Source organism: Crotalus tigris, unplaced genomic scaffold, assembly GCF_016545835.1.
Source record: "Crotalus tigris isolate CLP2741 ecotype Arizona unplaced genomic scaffold, ASM1654583v1 scf7180000020588.15403103151:6194809, whole genome shotgun sequence".
NCBI classification, from domain to species: Eukaryota; Metazoa; Chordata; class Lepidosauria; order Squamata; family Viperidae; genus Crotalus; species Crotalus tigris.
The window spans coordinates 4,710,636-4,726,878 of NW_024098092.1; the positions used below are offsets into that span (position 1 = coordinate 4,710,636).

At 48.1% G+C, this 16,243-nt stretch overlaps 3 protein-coding genes across 6 annotated transcripts; all 3 read right to left on the reverse strand.

Moving 5' to 3' along the window:
• Nucleotides 1-70: 70 nt before the first annotated feature.
• SLC45A1 (solute carrier family 45 member 1) lies at nucleotides 71-7,208 on the reverse strand. Of its 3 annotated transcripts, none has more exons than XM_039367867.1 (9): nucleotides 6,816-7,208; nucleotides 5,479-5,888; nucleotides 4,607-4,699; nucleotides 3,658-3,882; nucleotides 2,466-3,190; nucleotides 2,211-2,364; nucleotides 1,554-1,730; nucleotides 888-1,093; nucleotides 71-468 (listed from the first exon to the last, which is right to left on the reverse strand). In XM_039367867.1, the coding sequence occupies exons 2-9, from the start codon at nucleotides 5,876-5,878 to the stop codon at nucleotides 202-204; spliced, it is 2,247 nt and encodes a 748-aa protein (XP_039223801.1). In that variant the 5' UTR covers nucleotides 5,879-5,888; nucleotides 6,816-7,208; the 3' UTR covers nucleotides 71-201. The 3 variants fall into 3 exon arrangements, with proteins under 3 accessions (XP_039223801.1, XP_039223800.1, XP_039223799.1); XM_039367866.1 differs by having other exon boundaries at nucleotides 5,479-5,930; XM_039367865.1 differs by having other exon boundaries at nucleotides 5,479-5,934.
• Nucleotides 7,209-7,675: 467 nt separating this feature from the next.
• On the reverse strand, nucleotides 7,676-10,683 carry LOC120319184 (claudin-16-like). Of its 2 annotated transcripts, none has more exons than XM_039367727.1 (6): nucleotides 10,395-10,683; nucleotides 9,531-9,654; nucleotides 9,176-9,278; nucleotides 8,744-8,908; nucleotides 8,427-8,523; nucleotides 7,676-8,181 (listed from the first exon to the last, which is right to left on the reverse strand). In XM_039367727.1, the coding sequence occupies exons 2-6, from the start codon at nucleotides 9,642-9,644 to the stop codon at nucleotides 8,175-8,177; spliced, it is 486 nt and encodes a 161-aa protein (XP_039223661.1). In that variant the 5' UTR covers nucleotides 9,645-9,654; nucleotides 10,395-10,683; the 3' UTR covers nucleotides 7,676-8,174. The 2 variants fall into 2 exon arrangements, with proteins under 2 accessions (XP_039223661.1, XP_039223659.1); XM_039367725.1 differs by having other exon boundaries at nucleotides 8,427-8,621.
• A 1,254-nt stretch (nucleotides 10,684-11,937) lies between these two features.
• Nucleotides 11,938-15,619, reverse strand: CLDN19 (claudin 19). The gene is made up of 5 exons (XM_039367515.1): nucleotides 15,247-15,619; nucleotides 13,795-13,959; nucleotides 13,034-13,118; nucleotides 12,628-12,786; nucleotides 11,938-12,227 (listed from the first exon to the last, which is right to left on the reverse strand). The coding sequence occupies exons 1-5, from the start codon at nucleotides 15,467-15,469 to the stop codon at nucleotides 12,194-12,196; spliced, it is 666 nt and encodes a 221-aa protein (XP_039223449.1). The 5' UTR covers nucleotides 15,470-15,619; the 3' UTR covers nucleotides 11,938-12,193.
• Nucleotides 15,620-16,243: the final 624 nt, after the last annotated feature.

Genomic DNA, 16,243 nt, shown 5'->3' on the forward strand with positions numbered 1-16,243 from the left:
GAGACCCCTACCACCTTTGACATTTTGATATTCTAACCAAAAAAAAGGGGTGGAAAGAAGACAGCAGCCATCTTGGATATTTTTTTTTTAATTAGATATGCATCTGTGATTATCCTTCCCACCCCCACAAAAAAAAGGGGGGGGAGCATGGCACACGGGCCCTGAATTGCTAATTTTTTTTTTAATTATTTTTGCCCTCCTTCATATGCTCAGCATCAGCGGTTGCTGTTCGTCAGTCAGTTCCTCCCCTGGGGGGATTTCGTAAAAGACGCAGAGCGAGGAATACAGGCAGCCCATGAAAGAGACCACACTGGCGAAGTACATCACTCCGTTGGCACTGCCCACCGCTGCCGTTAAAGGACCCATGACGATGGAGACTAGAATCTGGGCCAGGAAGTACTGACAGCTGAGGAGGGAGATGTCCACCCCCATGCCTCGCTTCGTCCCGTCTTTGCTGGTGCCGACAAACTGTTTCGCGAAGGACGAAAGAGAGAGGGGGAAAAAAAGAAGATTAAAAAGTTTAAAAGGTTGCCGAACTTCCTAGCTCCGTGCCTTGGATAACTGCATGGCAATAATAATAATTATAGAGAAAAAAAATGCCTGCTGTAATTATAGAGCAGTGTTCCTCATTCTTGCCTGCTTGAAGAGGGGTGGACTTCAATTCCCAGAATTCCCCACCGGCCATAATAATCCCAGAATTCTGGGGGTGGAAGCCCAGCCCTCTCCAAGCTTGAGAAACGCTGTCATAGAGCAAAAAGTTAACTCATTTCTACACAACTTCTAAACGCTTAGAGCGTTCTTTTCGAAGCGACTCCCCTCTGAAAGAGTTGGGCCCTCTGTGCATGCCCAGAGGCCCTACGACCGAGGAATTTTAGCAGTTGCAATACCTGTTTACTTTGATAGTAGTCACACAGCAAGGAATAAGGGAGCGTGCAGAGGGTGGAAAACAGCACTCCGTAGGTGACGCAAAGCGTCAGGATCACGTAGATATTCCGGGTCAAGGTAGCCAGACCGGTGCCGAGGCCAAAAACTAAATATGCTATAAAATACAGCGTGCGGATGCTGAAATATTCTTCCAATTTCTCAAGGGAGGCTGCAAAACGAAGGAAAGTCCATTCACGGCCTCAGTGTACATAACCCAGCTCATTCAACTGGGAAACTGCAAACTGCAAATGTGTTACTTGCAAATAAATTATCCGGAACAAACCTATCGCTGACGTTTTCATTGTGCATTTGATTTGATTATCCATGCTTTTTTTTAAGGAAGGAGAGGAGGGAGGGAGGGAGGAAAAAGATGAAGGAAGGAGAGAGACAAAAGAAGGAAGAGATGAAGGAAGGAAGGAGGGAAGGAAGGAATGAAAAAGATAAAAGAAGGAAGGAGAGATGAAGGAAGGAAAGACAAGAAAGGAAGGAGAGAGATGGAGGGAAGGAAGGAATAAAAAATGGAAGAAAGGAAGGAAGATAAAAAAAACAAAGGAAGGAAGGAAAGAAGGAGGAAAAAATAACCATAGGAACTTTCCACCATAACCAGAATTAAAAATCCCACCAATTACCTGAATACAGGGCCGCGCTGAACGCATAAATGCACATGCCCCAGCATCCCATGGTGACGCCGGCATTGTACCTCTGGCGCGCATCTGAATCCGGGGGGGCTTTGGGGTTCCCCAGGTAGACCACCTCTCCCATGAAGTCGGTGTAGAACAGCAGCATCCCTTCAAACGACAGCCAGCCTGAGAGCGGGATCAGATAACAAGAAACACATCGGGAGAAACAGGTCACCAGAGATGGATAGAAAAGATGGTTTCCCCCAAGCTACGTTTTTCAAATGAGAATCCTTCCAGACCTTGATGAGCTATGCTTCCCCCCCCCCCCAGGCACACAACAAACCAGGATTTACCAGCCCCAATACTTGGATCGGCACCCAGGGCCAACCCACATCCACCAAACCACTTTAGGACTTAGCTTAACCTACCGGTTGGCCTACCTCTCCTGGCTGTTGTGAGGTTAAGCAGGTGAGAAGGAAAAAGAATCACAGAGATCTCTTTGACCTCTTAGAGCTGTGTTTCTCAACCTCTGCCACTTTAAGAGGCGAGGACTTCAACTCCCAGAATTTCGCCTCTTAAAGTGGCGGAAGTTGAGAAACTCCGTCCTAGATGGGAAAAAAAAAATCAAACCAATGTTGGAAATAAACTTTTCCTTTTTTCTTTTACCTAGGAAGTGGTTGATGCAAAGGTTGCGAAGGACTTTTGGCATGTGACAAACGGTGGAACACAAAAGCTTTATCGACAGGGGCTGTTCGAAGACTTCGTTCGAGCCGTTCAACTCGCTCTCGTACTTCACCCCATTCAGCAAAATATTTGCTACCTGCATCCAAAAACCGGTGCTGGATCAGTCAAAAGGGGCGCACGGGAAGCTCACAAACCACAATGCAGTGTGCCCCCAAATGAGGCTCAAGCAAGGCTCACCTGTTGGCTGAATGTGACATTCCTTCGCCGAGAGCTTTCTGGAAGGTTCCCGGTGATGATATCCGGGATGGCCAAAGTCTGCGGCCGTTTCAGGATCCCCGACGAATGGGGTTTGATAGCGTCCAAGGACCCCACCCTCGGTCCTTCTCTGCCATTTTCCCGGCTCTCCAGCGCAGCATTTTCAGGGCAATTGAACTCCTCTTGAGCTCTGGGCAGGCTGATCCTGACCCCCTGCCCTGGTAAGCTTCCCGGGATGGACAAGTAGGCGTCAGTCCCACTGGTGAAGCAGTCAATGAGGACGCTGTCAATATTTGAGGTGCCGAAGGAGGAAGCGAAATCATTCAGCCCTGTCAGAGAGCTGTCCCAGCTGATCAGGCTCCCGTACCGCGGAGTCAGTGGGCTGAGGGGAGACATGGGACTGCTAAAGTTGGCATACACGTGGACCGGGTTTTGGGACCCCGCAGAGCTGTCGGGGGGACACTCCTCGAACAGCAGCGGGGGAGAGGGGGGGAGCGTCAAGCTGGGGCTCTTCATGATCTTCTTCTGCTTGCCGAAAGACGGCAAGGGCTGTTCGGGGATGCTGACCAAAGTTAAGATGGTGGCCAGCACCAGGGTGATTGATGTAAAGATGTAGATGACGCGCAGCTGTCCCCCCACGGCCTTCCCGAAGGTGGTGCCATTCCAGTTAATCCCTCCGACGACGTAGCCAAAGCCACCGCCGAGTCCTGCGAGGAAGGAACCAAAGTCCGGGTCAGTTTTCTTTCTGGATCCTTAGAAAGAGGCAGATCCTTTTTCCAGTAAAGGGAAAAGAGGCAGCTGCTTTGAGCAGTTCCCAACAGATGGATGCAGCTCTTTAAAGCAAATGGATGCAGCTACTTTAAAGAGTCACAAACTCTTTCAGTTTAAAGAATTGCAAATAAATGGATGCAGCTACTTCGAAGAGTAATAAAACAAATGGAGGCAGCTACTTTAAAGAGCTGCAAAATGGTGCCTGATTCTTTTGCCTTAAATCAAAGCATGACATGACTGTGGCTGTTGTTGTTCTTGGAGCTGCTGGACTACAATTCCTGTTAAAAAGGGTCCAGAGAAGGCTCTGAATTTGAGAAACTGAGTCTGCCCAGTGGGTTTGGCTTTACGACTGTTGGGAAACATCTAGCAACGACTCAAGAACCAGGCGTTATGGGGAACTCACCAGCTAAAAGAGCATGGATGTTGAGCGCCCGGTCTTGATCCGCCGGGCGACAGACGTCAATCATGTAGGCATGGCTGGGGTTGTCAGCAGAGTCAGCACAGAAATCCATCAAGATGACCCCGCAGATGGTCAGGGCGATGCCCCATTTGTGATTATTGCCTGTGTCGGAGATGGCAGCGCCGATATCCCTGCCATTCAGCATCAGGGAGAGTCCCACCAACGCCCCTGCAAAGCAGGAAGAACCGTACAATCACGCAGGCAACGGGCCATAACACCCCCATTCCCACAACCACCCATTTCTGCAAAGCTTGTTATGTTGCACCAGGGGTTAATTCATCAGGGTTTGTTATGCAAGTGGTAACCAGAATCAGACTGAAAATGGATAGGCAGCTGATGTCACAACTCAGGTCAAATGATGTCTTGATCGCTGTGACATCATTGTGATATCATTGTGATCTCTCTAGGAAGGCTAGCTGTTGGCTTCTCTCCTCTGACATCGCTCCTCTCTTTCCTCTACCTCTCTTTTCTTCCAGATGTCAGTTTACCCACGCTCCCTGGGTGGATTCACACAACCCAGGGAAGCAAATAACTCCAAGCAGGGCGCCCATCATGGAAAAGTGCACGGCATTCCCCTTCATCCCTTAAAACCCCTTCCCCAGAAGGACCCTTTGATCTGCCCAAGGCTTAAATCTGCTATAAATACAGAAACATTTTTTCTTCCGCAAATAAGGATCAAAATTAGGTGACAAGGTGACAATTAAGCGACATCTTCCCTGCACAGTGTCCCAGCATAGATGACAGGAAGGAGCACGTCTCCAAACCAGCTAAAAGCAGTAAGCCAATCGCACCTCCCCGCAAGTAGAAAGGTAGCATGTCAGTATTTTAACTCAGACTTTCTTAAATGGGATATAGCTTTCTGAGTGCAAGGAGTCCCCCCCTCCCCAATTACCGATTGCCAGGACAAGGATGAAGGGTCTTCTCCGACCCATCGGGGAGGTGCAACGGTCACTCCAAGCCCCCAATAAGGGCTGCAGCAAGAAACCTAAGATAACAAAGGAAATTGGGGTCAAGGGACTTGGCTGTCCGTGTTAGTAGACGTGTTCTTGATTCTTCCTTGATTAGGCTGTTATTTATACTCACACCAACACTGCCAGGACAAGCCACTAGTATATAAACAGCAGATCCCACCCCCTTCTGGCACTGATGATGTTACCAAGCTGGGTAATAAAACGTCTGCAAGAACACAAGCTCGGGGAGCACCACAGTCCTCCGCCTCCTCCTCCTCTTCCTCCATACAAAGCGACTCCTAGCACTGATGACGTTCCCTAACTGGGTCGTGTAACGTCTGCAAGAAAATGTCTGCTCAGAGAGCACCAAGGACCCCACAGTTGTTCTCCTCCTCCTCTTCCTTTTCCTCCTCCTCCTCCTCTCTGCAAACTCCACTCTCTCCCAGCACTGATGAGGTTACCTAGTCAGGTCATGAAACGTCTGCAAGAAAACCACCATGCTTAGACAGCACCAAGGGCCCCACAATTCAACCCTATGCTGCAAATATTCTCTTCTATCAGATAGAATCTTGAAAAACCAGCCCAGTTCGCCACTTCTCACGTCAAAGAGCATCAAGATGGCTTAATCTAGATTCTCCTTCTCACTCTCACTCTTTTCCCGGAGCGTAGTTGCTGGTTGCTTTCTTCCTAACAGCTCTTCTTCCCAAGGCTCTCCTGACGAGAGCCGAGAGGTGGATCTAACGGTCCTACGCGGGAAAAAACCCACGGCATTTTGGACTTTCCAGACCCCCGTCCCCGATTTTAACTGCCTCACCCAGGATCGGACTGATAAACCACACCATCCCGTACAGCTGATCGGGAAGGCCCATCTGCAGCAGGGCCGGCGTGACGAAGGCCGTCTCCATGGCGTAGCTGAACTCGATCCCGAACAAGATGAACCCGTTGAAGAGCAGTTTCAAGAAAGATCTCTCCTGGTCGATCCCTACGAAGGGGGCCCAGTCCTTCGGGCAGGGGGTGTTGGGAGGAGGAGGCGGGGAGGGTCCGACCAGTTTCCTCCGCTTCGGATGCCTTTTGAAGTTGTTAGCCCGATGGCTGATGTGCCGGGGGACGCAGCCGGAATAATTCACCACTTGAGTCCTCCAGAGATCCGGAGAAGAGACGGTAGGGAAGAGCAATTCGCCGGACGGACTCGTGAGGACCGTCGGACCGCTCATGTTGGACTTGCTGCAAGGAGCAGACATTGTGCGTTTACCTGTAGGGGATGACCTGGCTGGGCCCAAAGTAAGGAGGGGTACAACGTGTTAGCAGTCTCGAATCCCTGCGCTCCCATAAGGGATTTGAGACCAGTCTTCAAATTTGGGCCGGAAAGTTAAGCTCATCTCCCTGACATGCTAGATTTCTAAGCGCGGGGAGGGCTACTTTCACAGAACCATCTGCCATCTCCCAACCCTAAAGCAAAATATTTTGATTTGGGAAGCCGGTCGATGGAGCCCAAGGAAAAGGGATAGTTTAAATTTAGGCGGAGCATGCAGTGACATAATGAAACATTTTCTGGCTTATTCTACAAAGCCCCTGAAGGCAGGACAAGAAGCAAAGGATGGAAACTAATCAAGGAGAGAAGCAATTTAGAAATAAGGAGGAATTTCCTGGAAGTGCAGACAATTGACCTGTGGAACGGCTTGCCACCAGAAATTGTCTAAAATGGGATAGGGTCTCCTGCCTGAGCAGGGGGTTGGACTAGAAGACCTCCAAAGTCCTTTCCAACTCTATTAGTCTATGCTCGATGGCTTGCCACTGAGCAATGGGGAAAGCTTCCCTCTGCTCAGAAATCTAAAATCAAGAGGACTAGAAACTTGGGGAAAAAAATCAGCACAGGGGAGCAAATGCAGGGCATCTCCCTCGCCTTAACAAGCAGTTTTAATTGGTGGTGGGGGGGAAAGGGGATTGAGGGAAATCATGGCCCATTTAGGAAGGTGAGGGTCTGGATACGGGAACCCCCCCCCGTCTCTCCTTGTCTCCCCCCCCCCCACCAGCCAAGGGGATGGAGGAGATGCAGCCTCTGGACGGACAGACGGGTGGAGGCTTGGCTCCTGGATCCTCTGCAGGGCCTGGAGGAGAGGCGGTTGGGTACCAGATGTGGGGAGATCTCACCTGGATCACGAGGGATGAAGGAGCATCCTTGGGAGACGGGAACTGGATTCCTGCAGCTCAGCCTGGAAAGATCAGGGGTCCAGCTCCCCTGCTCATCTCATCCGCCCCCTCCCCATAAGGAAAGCTGGGGGTTCAGGCTGGGAGGTGATGTCACCAGCCTCCGCCCTCCTCTGCTCTCCCCCCCCAGTTCCGCAGACACCCACCCACTTTCTCTCCCCCCTCCTCTTCTTAAAGGAACAGGACGGCAGGAAAGCTCAGCTCTCTGCTTTTAGCTGATGGGGGGGGGATCCGAATGTGATCTATGAAATAAATAAAAATATGTTCTTTTTGCCAGGCTAAGGGGAGATGTCCAGCTTTGGCTGGGAAAGGAGGCTGGGCAGCATTGTCACCCTGTGGAACTCACTGCCACAATAAAATAAAATAATAACAACAACAAAATGAAATAAATAAAATAAAAAAAACAAAATACAATAGTAATAATAAAAAATAAATAAAATAAAATAAAAATTATAATAAAATAATAAAATGGAAAAATATAAAATAAAATAAAATAATAAAATAATAAAATAAATAAAATAAAATGAAATGAAATAAATAATAATAATTAGAAAATAAATAAAATAAAATAAAAATTATAATAAAATAATGAAATGAAAAAATATAAAATAAAATAATAAAATAATAAATAAAATAAAAATAATTAAAAAATAAAATAAATAAAATAAAAATTATAATAAAATAATGAAATGAAAAAATATAAAATAAAAATAAAAAAATAAAGTAAAATAAAATAAAATCTGGGAAATAATACCTGCATCCAGGAGAGTCAGGTACAATGTGCAAATTTAGACCCACTGATCTTTTCATCCTTTGCACTTTCCCCTCTTCCGGTTTCCAACCAGTAAAATCTCCTTAGGAAACTAAGCAACAGATTTCCAATTCATTTTTATTTTTCTTTCAGTCCGCTGACATTCCAGAAACCTAAGACAGATTTCTCCTTTAGCTATCAGTGCTTGGTGCTTCCATCCTTCACAGCAGACCGGGTCCAATACAGAGATGTGTTTCGCTTAGCAACAGAAATATTGGGCTCCATTGCAGTCGTAAATTGAGAACTACCCTGCAGGGTTCAATATAGGCAAACTGCTGCGGGTTCCTCCCCCCCCCAACCTTAGAATAGACAGAGAGACTGGAACAATTTTCTCTTTTAAAGCATCTCCCGTTGCCCTCCCTAAAAGCTGGGATGCGAGAGACGGGATCTCCGAACGCCGACTCGTACATCAGACCCGGGAAGCGACGGCGTACATTTTGGAAGTTGATCTCTGCAAAGTTGGGGGGGCGCCTCCAGTCTTCCTGCCCAGGTCAGCTCCTGTTTAACGACCAGGAAGCAAAAGTCAGATTGCTATGGGATGCAAAGGCAACATCTGGGCTGGTAAGAATAGAAGAATAGAATAGCATAGAATAGAATAGAATAGAATAGAATAGAAGTAAATAATGAAATAGAATAGGAATAGAAATAATGAATGGAATGGAATAGAATAGAATAGAATAGAATAGAATAGAATAGAATAGAATAGAATGCAGGAACAATGTCTATGTACCCATTTCACTGACCTGTATAGGAACAATGAAGGCAGCACGACAGGATAAGGCAGGCCACCAAATTTCCCACTGAGCCAATCAATCCCAGCCAGCAAGACCACCCAAAGTCCTGGTGGACATCCAGAAAGACGTTGTGAGGCACGTGGGCAACCCTCTCCAGGTAGGCGTTGACGGCGTAGCAGAGGGAGCCCACCAGCCCCAGCGCACCTGGGCAGGTACGTCAAGAAAAACGACCATTGTTATTAATCTCCCTTAGCAACAGAAAGTTTGGGCTCCGTCGTGGCGGTAAAACAAGGGCCAGCTGTATAAGAAGCACGGTGTATGCTTACCTCCGGTCCCGAGTGCCAATCCAGCCACCGAATGCATCTTCTGTTTTATCTGTGGCTCCCCCTGGAAGATTTTGATGCAGTCCAGACCTCCCACCAGGAGCACCAAAGCGCAGCCCGAAAGCAGGTCAGCAGTGATCAACAAAGCTCTCGTCACCACAATTTTCACTGCCAGGAAGCAAAATGGTCAAGTTAACAGAAATAACAGGGCTGGAAGGGACCTTGGAGGTCATCCAGTCCAACCCCCTTCTCAAGCAGGAAACTCTAGATCACTTCAATCAATCAGTCAATCAGAATAGAGCTGGAAGGGATCTTGGAGGTCATCCAGGGAGAAAATGTTTGGCTGAATTGCCGAAAAAATCGTTGTTGTGGTTTTGTCGACCGCATTGTTCTGAATGGACCGAAGAATTTTGTGTGTTGCGTTAAACCACTTACTGGGGTGTTCTGCTAAAATGGAATCAAACTGATCGCAGGTCTTAATGCCGTCCTGCAGGTTCGTGACGCATTTCCGCCAGAGTCCTTGGCATTTGTGGCTCACCTAAGAAAAGAAAGGCGATTGGCTTAACTTACAGGTAGTCCTTGAATTACGTCCGTCGGAAGATACGACGGGCTTCCCCAAAGTTACTCGTGACTCAAGTTTGCCAACATCCAGACCCTATGGGACTTTTTCAGAGGAAGAAGGAAGAGAAGATAGAGAAGGGAAAAACAGATTTTAGGTACACACACACAAACACACACGCAAAGACACACAGACACACCTAAACACCGTTGGCGTTTTTCTAACACTGACCTCCAAGCTATCATCGGCATTCACGATCCAGCAGTCGGACCAGGTCGCTGCCCCCAGGAAGACGGTGGAAAGCAGAGCCACGAAGAAGCACGCCAGCTGCAAAGCGGCCGCCATTTTGGCAGAACTGGAAGAAAGCAAAATAAAGCTGTAACAGGAGAAGAGGGATGGAAGGGACCTTGGAGGTCTTCTAGTCCAACCCCCTGCCCATAGCGATATTAATAGAAGAGCATTGCCAACGTTGTTGGATGATCAATTTTAAAAAGCGGGAGGTCTTTCAGTGTAACCCGCTCTCCACCAAGGAGTATAATTATTTATTTTGAGCATTGGTAAGCCTGTCCATTGTGTTTAAGTCATTATCATGATACAGTCAGCAGGTTCAAAGTTCTTTCTCTCTTTTTCTTTCTTTCTTTCTTTCTTTCTTTCTTTTTCTTTCTTTCTTTCTTTCTTTCTTTCTTTCTTTCTTTCTTTCCTGCCATTTTATTCTTTTTCTTTTTTTGCTGGCATGTTTTTCCTTCCTTCCTTCCTTCCTTCCTTCCTTCCTTCCTTCCTTCCTTCCTTCCTTCCTTCCTCCCTTCCCCTCTTCATGTCCTTCCCCTCTCCATATCCTACTATCCTTGTTCCTTTCTCCTTCCTTCCTTCCTTCCTTCCTTCCTTCCTTCCTTCCTTCCTTCCCCTCTTCATGTCCTTCCCCTCTCCATATCCTACTATCCTTGTTCCTTTTTCCTTCCTTCCTTCCTTCCTTCCTTCCTTCCTTCCTTCCTTCCTTCCTTCCTTCCTTCCTTCCTTCCTTTTTCTATGGCTGAGCAAAAACACAAAGAAACAAGAAAGAAAGAATTTGTGCTGAAAAACAAGTAAAAGACTTACCTTGACAATGGATGGGCGGTCCAGGAACCTGTTCTGGTTTGTAAAAAGATAGGCTATCTGGACCCCATGCCCCCAATTTTTGGGGTAAATCAATCTGATATTTTTAGGAATTAGGGGTAAAGATTTGGGCCAGGGAAACCAGATGAAAAGCCAGCCTTTGGAATTTATTTCTGAAATCAAAGTGGTCTTTTCATTTAAGGCTGCCCGCTCTCGTGATCGAAATGACTCGAATCGGGGGGTTAAATGTTGCTTTTTATGTCTGTCCGGCTTTGGGATTTAAGGGCTGATTGGCTTCCTCGCAATTAAAATGCTTATGGGTCAGGAAGCACCCAGGTGGATGCTGACATCTTCAAAAACTTGGCATGGGAAAAATCAACTTGGTGGTTACTCCATCCATCGTGTTTTTGAAGGCACGAGGGGTGTGTGTGTGCTGGGCTATTAATCATTCCAATTAATTTGTCTCAAAAGAATAACAACAGGGGCACCTCTTATACGGGAAATGGAAGATTTTGAAGAGCGACTGCGTGGCGGGCTGCAAATCTATTTTTTTTTAAAATAAGCAATTTTCTTAAAAATTATAATGAAAAAGGACAGAAGCTCAATCCGTACAGGTCCTTGACTTACGCCAGTTCCTTTAGTGACCAAAGATACGACGGGACTGAGCAGAGTAACTCGAAAGTAACTTTTGATCATGTGACCCTGGGGAATGCTGCAATGGTCATAAGTGTGAGAAATGGGCGTAAATGGAACGGTCACCAAACAAACTGTTGAAAGAACTAGATACTAGCTGTATCTTTGCAAGAGGGTGTAAAGCAATCTCCAAATGTTATTCATTGGCGGATTGAAAATATTTCCACTCTTCTTCCCGTTAAAAATATCACAGCATGTTGTTGCGATGCACAATAAGGCTTTGTGAGTGCCAAAACGAGAAGTTTGAGCTTCACTCTTGCAGGTTTTTTTTTTTTTTTCTTTTAGAGAGGAAAGTCTCGAGGAATCCAGCAAAATCCCAGCTGGATGCCGAAAACCCCAGGAGAACAAACTTTGCAGCCTTCCCCTCCAGCTGTTTCTTTGCAGCTTCAGTTTGTGCAGAAAAATTAGATTAATGAGGGTTTCCTGTAAGTGCCCTGGTCCCCCCCCCATTTCTCCAAATTTTTTTTTTAAAAAAGAGGTTGGATTGAAGAAGAAGTTTGAAGAGCAGCCTGGCGGATTTTCAGGAATCTCCGCTACTGAATAAGAGACTGCAGACTAACAGAGCTGGAAGGGACCTCAGAGGTCTTCTAGTCCAACCCCAGCTCTAGGAGACCCTAGACCATTTCAATCAATCAATCAATCAATCAATCAATCAATCAATCAGAATAGAGCTGGGAGGGACCCTGGAGGTCTTCTAGTCCAACCCCCAGCTCAAGTAGGAGACCCTAGACCATTTCAATCAATCAATCAATCAATCAATCAATCAATCAATCAACCAATCAATCAGTCAGAATAGATCTTTTAAGAGTTGCCAATGGAAATGTTTTAAGAAGACCATCTTACAATACAAAGCGACCGAATACAAGAATTTATTGACTTATTTATTTTTTAAAAAAAGTAGAACATGATCTCATCAAATGGGGCACGCACACACATAAAAGTTAAAAAGCGGTTTTATTCTAACAAAAACGGCAGTTTCCTTTTCTGCCTTTCGCTTCTGCCCCCCCCCACAAAAAAAGACACCCTGAATGTTGGAAAACTAATTTTAAGTTTAAAATTATTTTAAGATCTTTACTACCGCCTTCTTGGGCTTCACACATCGGAAGGTGTTATACGCACTGGTTGCCCCTTTTGATGGGGGGCCTGAAAAAAGGGGGGAAAAGGGGGGGGAAACAGAAAGAAAGGGAAAAAAAGAGGGCTGTTAGTTGCCAAACTATAAATGCAAGGAAAGCTGTGTTTGTGTGTTTGTGTGTGTTTGTGCACACCCACACTGCCATGTTTTGCAAAGCTGGGGGAAAAATGGGGAGAGGCCCAGTGCTTTCCCAGCCGTGAATTGGGAAGCCCACCCACCCCCACCTTCCTGTAGGAAAAGCAACCCTGAGACTTGTAGAAGGGGAAGATCACCCAGAGGCCATCTAGTCTGACCCGCCCTCCTTCCAAATTGAGAATGGCACACATGTTCTACGTGTCCAGCCTCCTCCGGGAAGGTGTCCCCGCCGGGTCACGTGGGAAGAGATCCAAGCAAGGGGGGGCTTAGACGTACTCTCTCGTTGTCGTGGCTGCCGAAGGTTGCGACTGGCGGTAATACTGCTGCTCCCGCCTTTCCTCCGGTTTGGGGCAGGAGCAAGAGAGGAAACTGCCCCCCAGGATCAGCAAACTGGCGGCCGCCCAGCCCACAAACAGAGCGGGTCCGAATTCGTACCTGGAAGAAACCGGCTTCGTTAAGAACAGAATCAGGTTCTAACCGGGATCCCACCAATGCTGGTTTGTTATCCTGCGAACTGGATGGCCTGTTTTGACTTCGGAGAAAGCTAATTCATGGCCATGTTATTTTAAAAAAGAAAGAAAAAGAAACAAACTCGGGGCACTGAAATTCCGAATTAGGAAACGGGTTAGAAATGAGTTAGAAAAGAATCCAGACGGAGGCCCAAAATGGCGCCTCTACTCACTTGGCGTTCAGGGGGGTGCCGGGGTTGAAGAAATCGTAGGTCACGCGTGAGGCATACCACGAAACGGCCCCGGCTGTACACAGCCCTGCAAGAGAAAAAGATAAAAGTGTGTGTGGGGGGGGAATCCTTCCTTCCTTCCTTCCTTCCTTCCTCCCTTTCTCCCTCCCTTCCTTTTCTCTCCTTTTTCTCCTTCCTTCTTTCCTCCCATCCTTTTCTCTCCTTCCTTCCTTCCCTCCCTCCCTCCTTCTCTCCTTTCTCTCCTCCCTCCCTCCTTCTTCTTTCCTTTCTCTCTTTCCTTCCTTCCCTCCCTCCCTCCTTCTCTCTTCTCTTTCCATCCAGCAGCACAATTCCTTCAAACACTCCCACAAGAGGAATTTTGTTCCCTATTTCACCCCCACCCCTGACCAGAATGTGGATGTAGGTCCCTCCCTCCTTACAAGAATTCCATAATATCTTTATTTTGGCCCTTGACCAGCAGAGGCTAAAACCTGAGATCAACAGACAATGCTTTTTCCTGTCCTTCCTCCCCCCCTTCCCCCACTTCCTTTCCTTTCCTCCCCTCTTTCTTTTCCTTCCCTTCCCTTCCTCTTTCTCCTTCCTTCCCTGTTCCTTCCCCTTTCCTTTCCTTCCTTTTTTCCAGCCTCTTTCTCTCTGTGTCTTTTTCGTTTCCTGCCCTTATTTCTTCCTCCAATTAATTAATTTTCAGGCGAGGTGTTGTTTTTTTGTTTTTTAAAACAAAATGCTTCCAAATTTTCCCTTACCAGCCAAGAGGAAAAGGACGCCTCCCAAGACGGCAATCCAGCTTTTAGCCACGGGATTCTGGTCTCCCACTTTGGTACACTTCATGCCGGTCACGCTGACAACCGTCCCCACAAAGCCCAGGAGAATGGAGACCACCATCAGGGCACGAGATGTCTGGATGTGAACTGCAAGGCAAGGCAACGTTGGGTCACGGGCAGAGTGGAAAAGCAGTGAGAACGTGCCAGGGGGGCCGGAACAGGCAGTCAATACAGGTAGTCCTTCACTTACGACCACAAGGGACCCCCAAAATTTCCGTCGCTTCCAAGCAAGACAGCTATTAAGCCAGCTTTGCCCCGTTTTATGACCTCCCTTGTTGTTAAGTGAATCACTGCACTTGTTAAGTTAGCCCCGCGGTCGATAAGCGAATCAGGCTTCCCCCATTGGCTTTGCTGGTCAGGAGGTCATAAAAGGGGGCATCACGTGACCCGTGGATGCCGCAAAACCGTCGTAAACACGAGTCAGTTGCCAAGCGTCTGAATTCGGATCACGTGACCGTGGGTGATGCTGCGATGGTCGTTAAGTGTGAATAATGGTCACATGCCCAGGCGACGAGAAGTTTGCTAAAGAAATAAAATAAAAATGAACAGCTAAGGCACATCCCTCCTCAATCCAATTTTCCAAGGATTATCCTGGGGAATGTTGGGTTCTTAAAGAGAGCCACGCCTGGGGGTTTAATTGGAAAAAAATCCCAAATTTATCCAAAAGAGTAAGAAGACCAGAGAATTTTTTTCCCTCCTGGATGGAAACCCCCAAACCTCTCCGAAACCATCAGATTTATTTTGGCAAAAACTTGCAGGGATCCACGCCCGTCTCCCACCCGGGGCATTCCTTTTCCACGCCGCTCCCTCCACCGGGACATCCTCGCCCAGCCGGGCAGGATCCAAGTCAACAGAAACGAAATTCTTCAAGGAAAAAAAGAGAAACATTAAAAAAAAAAAAAAACCCAGGTCGGGAAGCCTTTGGAGCTGAGCAGAAAATCCAAATATTCTCACCGTGGGAGACAGATTTTGAAGGCGCGAAAGTTTCACGCGTCTCGGAGCTCCGTTCCCACGACCCGGGTTAAAAAGAAAAGAAAAAAGAAAAAACAGGTCGGGAAGCCTGAAAGACTGAAGCCTTCGGAGCCGAGCAAAAAAAACCCCAATTTCCCCGCACCGTGGCCCCCCCAAAAAAGTTTCACGCGTGTCGGAGCTCCGTTTCCCACGATCCGGTTTAAAAAAAAAAAAAAAAAAGCAGAAATGCCCCATCCCGGCGAAGCCAAGCAAAACGAGAGCTCTGCCCCGTCCCCAGCCCCGGGTGGCTTTGGGCAGCGCGCGTGGAGGGCGCGCAATTCGTTCCCTGCCGGGGCGAGCGCGCCTCTGAGCGCGTGCAAAGCGCCTCCACACACACGCGCGCGCGCGCGCGCGCGCACGCACCGTCCAGCGAGAGCAGCGACTCGTGCAGCTTGCATTGCACCTGCCCGGTGCTTTGCGCGGCGCAGCTCATCCACAGCCCCTCGTAAAGACCCACGGCCGTGATGATGGCGTCCCCCGCGTACGAGCTCTGCTTCCACTGGGGCAGCACCAGGGCGCAGATGGCGGCCGCCCAGCCGGCCAGCGCCAAGAAGTAGCCGGTCAGCTGCAGCCCCGCGCTGGCCATCCTGGAGCCCCACTGCCGGCGCCTCGCCTCGCCTGGCCTGGCCGCGGGAGGAGCCCGCCTCCCTCCTCGGGGCGGGAGGCAGGCCCGCCGGAGGCGGAGGACGGGAGCTGGACGCGCGCCAGGGATGGGAGACCACCGGGCAGAGCCAGAGGTGAGTGCTGGGCGGCCCGGAAAGCAGGAGCGTTTGGAGGCGCTCGGGATGCCTCTCCCCCAGGGAGAATGGGAGCTGGATTTTTGATAGAGCAAAGGGGGGCGCTGGGGAGCAGCAGCCGGGAAAAGGAGTGTTTGGATGCACTCAGGATGTCCCCCAGGAGTATGGGAGCTGGACTCTCACCAGGATGGGAGACCACTAGGAGAGGCAGTGGTGAGCAGTGTGTGTTAACCTTCTATTGTGTGTGTGTGTACCGTATCATACCATAATAATACTATAGTGTAATTAATGCAATATTATACCTAGTTAGTTTTGCCATTCTCCCAATTTTGAGTTCCCAATCAGGTAGTCCAAGTGCTGCCTTGACTTCTTGGATTAAGCAAAAAAAAAAAATATTTCTTGACACCCGACACGCAATGATGTGTCGGTTTATTTCCTTTCCCGGTAAACATTGTCCAGATTGTGGTTTTATTTCTAATAGAAATTCCCAGATTTTCCTGCACGGATGTGTGTCCCTCTTTCTGCTTCTAACAAAGTATCCTGGTCCCTCAAAACCTCCCCCCCACTCCAAAGGATTGGGGTCCAGGGAATTCCTCTTCGCTCCCCTCTTCCTGTGGCTATCC

Bases quoted from the DNA above. Each gene is read 5' to 3' on its own strand.
- SLC45A1 (XM_039367866.1), bottom strand. From the start codon at position 5,905: ATGTCTGCTCCTTGCAGCAAGTCCAACATGAGCGGTCCGACGGTCCTC. The intron at 3,883-4,606 runs GTAATTGGGGAG...CCTGCTTTGCAG, and splicing joins CATCCTTGTCCTGGCAATCG to GGGCGTTGGTGGGACTCTCC. The intron at 1,094-1,553 runs GTAATTGGTGGG...TTCGTTTTGCAG, and splicing joins CAGCGCGGCCCTGTATTCAG to CCTCCCTTGAGAAATTGGAA.
- LOC120319184 (XM_039367725.1), bottom strand. From the start codon at position 9,644: ATGGCGGCCGCTTTGCAGCTGGCGTGCTTCTTCGTGGCTCTGCTTTCC. The intron at 8,909-9,175 runs GTAAGTGGTTTA...GCTTCCTGGCAG, and splicing joins CATTTTAGCAGAACACCCCA to TGAAAATTGTGGTGACGAGA. The intron at 8,622-8,743 runs GTAAGCATACAC...GTACCTGCCCAG, and splicing joins ATTGGCACTCGGGACCGGAG to GTGCGCTGGGGCTGGTGGGC.
- CLDN19 (XM_039367515.1), bottom strand. From the start codon at position 15,469: ATGGCCAGCGCGGGGCTGCAGCTGACCGGCTACTTCTTGGCGCTGGCC. The intron at 13,960-15,246 runs GTGCGTGCGCGC...CTTGCCTTGCAG, and splicing joins GTCGCTGCTCTCGCTGGACG to TTCACATCCAGACATCTCGT. The intron at 12,228-12,627 runs GTACGTCTAAGC...CCCTTTTTTCAG, and splicing joins GCAGCCACGACAACGAGAGA to GCCCCCCATCAAAAGGGGCA.